The sequence below is a fragment of the Bufo gargarizans genome, chromosome 6 (genome assembly GCF_014858855.1).
Source record: "Bufo gargarizans isolate SCDJY-AF-19 chromosome 6, ASM1485885v1, whole genome shotgun sequence".
NCBI lineage: Eukaryota > Metazoa > Chordata > Amphibia > Anura > Bufonidae > Bufo > Bufo gargarizans.
In genome coordinates, this window is record NC_058085.1 from 54,429,815 (window position 1) to 54,437,161 (window position 7,347).

A 7,347-nucleotide genomic window follows, 5' to 3' on the forward strand; every position below is an offset into this window, starting at 1 on the left:
ATGGTGGGCAGCAAATTCAGAACTCCTGCTAACTGTAAGTACAACACTTTTATGTGATTACATTTTGAATGAATGTTCGAACCATATCTGTATAGTAACTAATTAGTAAGCAATAGTGTATTTAAATATTCGCGAATGTGCAAATATGCGAATATATTTGCGCACTAAATATAACTTCATCTTTTATCAAGTCTGATTAGATATTTATCATTGTTGTAATAAGTATTGTTTTGACATCACAGCACTTTGTCTGTAGCAAGTATGTATGTATAGACAAAGAAATATCAAGCACATGCACATTGCATATAAAGTTTCCTGCCACACACTGTATACCACACACAAACACATAGTCTATATATTAGAGTTTATGTCTTGTTGGTCTGGAGAAAAATGAAAAATTTTCTTCACGCCAGTATTTGCTGGTTAATTTAGTGTTACCAAGGGTGCACCATGTGGAGGCGATCCAGCTGTACACCCCATAACGTACCATCACTTCACTAGACGGGTACATCTCAGCTGGCCAATATCCGATTGCTCAGACCCCATACACTTACAACAGGAAAACAATTTGATCTTATAACGTGAACATTAAATCTAATATTTCGACCTTCTAACAATTAAATACTTTTTGCTGTGTTTTTGATATTTATTAATAATCCTTGTATTTCATAAATTTGGGATTATATGTTTGCATATTTATCCTGCAGCGCATGTTGAAGAAGGGGTACGACTGTACTCAGAAGCAGGCCGAGAAGAAGGCGATTTAGTCTTGGGGGTCCAGAAGCTCCTAGAGGAAAAATTTGACCGCAGCCACGAAGAAATCGCCATTGTGAAGAAATCCGTTACAAATTATTACTTATTACCTGGTGTGACCCATATCAAATCATCCGTTTACCTCATATATCTCTCCCTCGCTGTAAGTGTATATACAGTCGGGTCCATAAATATTGGGACATCGACACAATTCTAACATTTTTGGCTCTATACACCACCACAATGGATTTGAAATGAAACAAACAAGATGTGCTTTAACTGCAGACTGTCAGCTTTAATGTGAGGGTATTAACATCAAAATCAGGTGAACGGTGTAGGAATTACAACAGTTTGCATATGTGCCTCCCACTTGTTAAGGGATCAAAAGTAATGGGACAATTGGCTTCTCAGCTATTCCATGGCCAGGTGTGTGTTATTCCCTTATTATCCCAATTACAATGAGCAGATAAAAGGCCCAGAGTTCATTTCAAGTGTGCTATTTGCATTTGGAATCTGTTGCTGTCAACTCTCAAGATGAGATCCAAAGAGCTGTCACGATTAGTGAAGCAAGCCATCATTAAGCTGAAAAAACTAAACAAACCCATCAGAAAGATAGCAAAAAACAACTGTATGGAACATCCTTAAAAAGAAGGAACGCACCGGTGAGCTCAGCAACACCAAAAGACCCAGAAGACCACGGTAAACAACTGTGGTGGATGACCGAAAAAATTCTTTCCCTGGTGAAGAAAACACCCTTCATGACAGTTGGCCAGATCAAGAACACTCTCCAAGAGGTAGGTGTATGTGTGTCAAAGTCAACAATCAAGAGAAGACTTCACCACAGTGAATACAGAGGGTTCACCACAAGATGTAAGCAATTGGTGAGCCTCAAAAACAGGAAGGCCAGATTAGAGGTTGACAAACGACATCTAAAAAAGCCTTCACAGTTCTGGAACAACATCCTATGGACAGATGGGATCAAGATCAACTTGTACCAGAGTGATGGGAAGAGAAGAGTATGGAGAAGGAAAGGAACTGCTCATGATCCTAAGCATACCACCTCATCAGTGAAGCATGGTGGTGGTAGTGTCATGGCGTGGGCATGTATGGCTGCCAATGGAACTGTTTCTCTTGTATTTGATGATGTGACTGCTGACAAAAGCAGCAGGATGAATTCTGAAGTATTTTGGGCAATATTATCTGCTCATATTCAGCCAAATCCTTCAGAACTCATTGGACGGCGCTTCACAGTGCAGATGGACAATGACCTAAATCATACTGCAAAAGCAACCAAATAGTTTTTTAAGGGAAAGAAGTGGAATGTTATGCAACGGTCAAGTCAATCACCTGACCTGAATCCGATTTGAGCATGCATTTCACTTGCTGAAGACAAAACTGAAGGGAAAATGCCCCAAGAACAAACAGTTGCAGTAGAGGCCTGGCAGAGCATCACCAGGGATGAAAACCAGCGTCTGGTGATGTCTATGCGTTCCAGACTTCAGGCTGTAATTGACTGACTGCAAAGGATTAGCATCCAAGTATTTAAAAAGTAAAAGTTTGATTTATGATGATTATTCTGTCCCATTACTTTTAGTCCCTGAACAAGTGGGAGGCACAGATGCAAACTGTCGTAATTCCTACACCATTCACCTGATTAAATACCCTCAAATTAACGCTAACAGTCTGCAGTTAAAGCACATCTTGTTACTTTCATTTCAAATCCATTGTGTTGGTGTATAGAGCCAAAAATGGTAGAATTGTGCCTATGTCCCAATATTTATGGACCTGACTGTATATATTTATCCACATAGCGCGGTAGTGATGTATGATTTAACTGGCTGATTTCGTACTTTGCACACACAAATAATAATACAGTATGTGTGTGTATATCTAGATAAACAGCAATAATCAATCTGTATTACGGTAAAAGGCCATGATTAGTTTACATACATCACCCCCTTTAGTCTAGTATCACAATACTGGCATGGACGACCCTCAGGCGAACAGCTTGTCAGATCTGTCCTGCCGCTAGTGTATGTGTGGCCCCAGACTACAGCTCCAGCACCATTGACTATCAAGGGATCGTGGCAGAGTTTCTGGGCAGGAACTCCGCAAACCATGACGACATGTTGTAGTTTTATTCTGTGCACCTCTCGGCATGGTTTATCGTTGCAGCCCTGGTATGACGCCCTTTTCCCTCTACATTCAATGGGTCCGGAGAGGTATTCCGGAGCCACACGTACACTAGCGGCAGGACGGATCCGACCAGCTGTTTTGGAGGTTCCAGAGGTCTCTGCCGCTAGTGTGAAAATAGCCTTAATTAGCATTTCTTATTAGTTCTCAGTTGTTTCTCTAAGGGCCCATTCACACGTGCGCAATTTCATTATTTATTTTTCTGAACTGAATTGAGGACCCATTTATCTCTAAGGGGGCTGCACGATGTGTGTCCCGTCTTCGGAAAAGCGGACCCGCACTTCTAGGTCCACATTTCAGTTCATAAAAAAAAAAATTAGAAAATGTCAGATTTGTTGTCCTCAGTTGCGGCCAAGAATAGTAATATTCTATTATTGCCGGCGATGTGCAGTCTTCAAAATGCCGGTGTCCTTCTTTTTTTATTTTATTTTTTATCCATGGATCTCAAAAACACATTACGGACGTAATCGCCACGGCCGATTTGGATGTAGTGGAGGTCTCCGCAGAGGAGGAGGAGGATGAGCAGGCGGGCCCCTCCCACAGTATAATTGGTGCCACCAACCCACCTGATGTGGGCAATGATGTGGAGGTGGCAGCGGAAGAGCCTGGACCCTCCGAAGGGCAGAAAACCAGCGCCCCAGCTCCTGCTGAGGAGGATATCCCGACCCCAGCTCCTGCCAAAGTGGAGGACTTAATTACCACCCCACACCAGGAGGGTAAATATGTGCACACATCATTCTAATTATGTATACATCACATATTTTAGAAACATTAACCCTCTGTACCCCATGCCCGTTTTTACCTTAATGCTCATTTAATTTTTTCTTAAATGTGAAAGGTATCTATTTTTGTGCTAATAACTTTAAAACAAGTTTGCTTTTCATGGGCATAGTTCTATTTAATCGTCACACATTGTACTTCATGACAGTGGTAAAATTTCATCCAATTTTTAATGGCTTATTCTTACAAAAATTAACAAATTAAAAAAAATATAAATAAAAAAATATAGAATGAAAATTTAAATTTCTCTTTGTGCTATATAATAGAGATAAAGTAAATTTATTACTTTACAATCGCCATATGCATATATAATGTTTAGATCATTTATTAAATTAAATATAATTTTTTTGTGACATTAGAAGGCTTAGAAATTGAGAAGAAAACAATTTTATCATTAAATACTGTTTAAAATTTTATTTTTATTTTTACAATAAAGGTTCGGTTATGTAGTCACTTTTTGTGCCTTACATAGTGTAAATAACAAATAAATAACCCCATTTCAGAAACTACACACCCTCTAGCTAATCAAAATTGATTCTATGAACTCTTTTAACGATTTTAAATGTCCAACGCTAATCTAATGAAAAGTTAAAAAATTTAAATAATTTTAGCAAATTATACATTTCAATATATTTTATTTGAAAACATTCAAGTGTTATGATCATAAAAAATCTTAAACGTATTATTATATGTATTATTATATGTATTTTACAAAAAGAACAAAGTTGTGCACAAAAACTGATCTTTGGTCGCATAGCAGGCTTCAGACTGCAAGGAGCACAATATGGCTTTAGGCTAGAGGATTTAGATTAATGGTAATTGGGAGCTATGTCGCAAGTTAAGAGAAGACACCCTTATGTGACCCTAGAGTTGAAAACAAAAAAATTGACTCAATTACGCCCCTCAATGAATATACTAAGCAATTAGATCAATCTGCCATTTAACATAATTATGCAACGATTGTCTTTAAAAAAAACTGTTGAAATTGAATAAAAATAAAATAAAGGATTATACACTTTTTTTTAAAATTATTTAACAAGTGCTAACAGGACTAAATGCACCCCACATTTAGTTCCACTTGTTGCCTATAATACACCTGAACACCACCCCATATGTGACTTTATGCCTCTCCCTGTGCAGCTATAGCGCTGCTATTGGCTGTAGAGTTGTAACAGCCAATATCGGCGCTTGCAAGGGAACACAGTGCAGTTCCGAAAGTCAGGAAACGCTGCAGCCTACAATTATATAGCAGGTGATGAAGAATATAAAAGTAACAACAATAATGGGACAACAAAAACCACAGCCATGCACAATAACTCTTTAATCTACATAAACTAATATTATATAACACAACAAATTTAATTCTACACTACTAAACAAAATAATCGAATATATAACTACATTAAATATGCTATACTTTAAAAATGACACTTACATTCTATGCACTTAACCACATACTACACAAAATTCAATAATTGCCTCTTATTGTTAATTGATTTATTAATTTTTTGTGTTTTCATAACAGTAATCAAGAAAATTCCTAATAAAATCATTAGCATGAAAGAGAGGCATCGCAAAACCATCAAAGAATTCCGAGCCCACATTCGGAAGTCACAAGCGATGCTGAAGGAGTTTAATGAGAAATACGCAGAGGACCTCCAAGAATTATCAGGCTTGCAGGAACAACAGCAAAATTTGCCTTAAAGTTATTTAACTTTTTTTTTTTTTGTTGAAAAAAAATCATTTTCAGTTATACAGGTCCTTCTAAAAAAATTAGCATATTGTGATAAAGTTCATTATTTTCTGTAATGTACTGATAAACATTAGACTTTCATATATTTTAGATTCATTACACACCAACTGAAGTAGTTCAAGCATTTTATTGTTTTAATATTGATTTTGGCATACAGCTCATGAAAACCCAACATTCCTATCTAAAAAAATTAGCATATCATGAAAAGGTTCTCTAAACGAGCTATTAACCTAATCATCTGAATCAACGAATTAACTCTAAACACCTGCAAAATATTCCTGAGGCTTTTAAAAACTCCCAGCCTGGTTCATTACTCAAAACCGCAATCGTGGGTAAGACTGACGACCTGACTGCTGTCCAGAAGGCCATCATTGACACCCTCAAGCAAGAGGGTAAGACACAGAAAGAAATTTCTGAACGAATAGGCTGTTCCCAGAGTGCTGTATCAAGGCACCTCAGTGGGAAGTCTGTGGGAAGAAAAAGTGTGGCAGAAAACGCTGCACAACGAGAAGAGGTGACCGGACCCTGAGGAAGATTGTGGAGACCTCGGGGGACCTGCGGAAGCAGTGGACGGAGTCTGGAGTAGAAACATCCAGAGCTACAGGTGCCAGCATTCCCCAGGTCAAGCCACTTTTGAACCAGAAACAGCGGCAGAAGCGCCTGACCTTGGCTACAGAGAAGCAGCACTGGACTGTTGCTCAGTGGTCCAAAGTACTTTTTTCGGATTAAAGCAAATTTTGCATGTCATTCGGAAATCAAGGTGCCAGAGTCTGGAGGAAGACTGGGGAGAGGGAAATGCCAAAATGCCTGAAGTCCAGTGTCAAGTACCCACAGTCAGTGATGGTCTGGGGTGCCATGTCAGCTGCTGGTGTTGGTCCACTGTGTTTTATCAAGGGCAGGGTCAATGCAGCTAGCCATCAGGAGATTTTGGAGCACTTCATGATTCCATTTGCTGAAAAGCTTTATTTAAGGACAGCAGCAGCAGTTAAAGCTAATGGTGTATTCTGAGGCATATACATAACAAATTAACTTGATCAGGACAGCAGCAGCAGGTAGAGCTAACGGTGTATTCTGAGGCCTATAAGTCAGCTTGATATGAACAGCAGCAGTAGTTAAAGTTAACATTGTAGTTTGATGACTAAATTAACAAATCAACTTTATCAGGACAGCTGACGGTGTTGTATAAGGACTTCACATAGCTACAAAGGACCAACAACTAGCTTGACCTAACTCTGCATGATCATGACAGACAGCATCTGCAGCAGGTAGATATTAACGGTCGAGTATAAGACCTAAACATATCTCGTCCTAACTCAGCAGGACAGGCAGCAGCAGGTAATGTGAATTGTCAAAAGGCCGAATGATAACTCTCCATGATCAGGACAGACAGCAGCAGAATCAGCATCAGGTAGATATTAACAGTTGATTATATGGCCTACACATAACTCTCAATGATCAGGATAATAGCAACAGTCATTAGTAACGGTGGAGTATAATGACTACACAGAACTCTGAAGTATCAGGACAAGATCAGCATGCAGTTGGTAAGTTAAAGTTGTATTCTAATGCCTACACAAAGTTTGGCATAACCAAGCAGTAATAGAGAGTGGCATGTTATTATTTTGTAGCAGACAAAATTTTGTCACGAATGGGGCTGCGGAAGACCAATTAAATAACTATAAAAAAAATTATACAACCCCCAACTACAGCATGTTTATTTATCACTTACATAAACACTGTTGTACCATTTAAAATAAACCATTTATATTTAAAAAAAATAACAGTTCATTAGTTTTTTTTATTGAAAAGGCCAATATAACATTGAGCAATATATTATTTATCTTAAAAAATAAAATAAAAAAAGGCCT

At 38.3% G+C, this 7,347-nt stretch overlaps 1 protein-coding gene across 1 annotated transcript; it reads left to right on the top strand.

Annotated features, from left to right (window-relative positions):
* Positions 1-5,430, top strand: LOC122941964. The gene is made up of 4 exons (XM_044299459.1): positions 1-34; positions 708-916; positions 3,338-3,662; positions 5,252-5,430. Exons 1-4 carry the CDS (start codon positions 1-3, stop codon positions 5,428-5,430), a joined length of 747 nt encoding a protein of 248 aa, XP_044155394.1.
* The last annotated feature ends 1,917 nt before the right edge of the window (positions 5,431-7,347 follow it).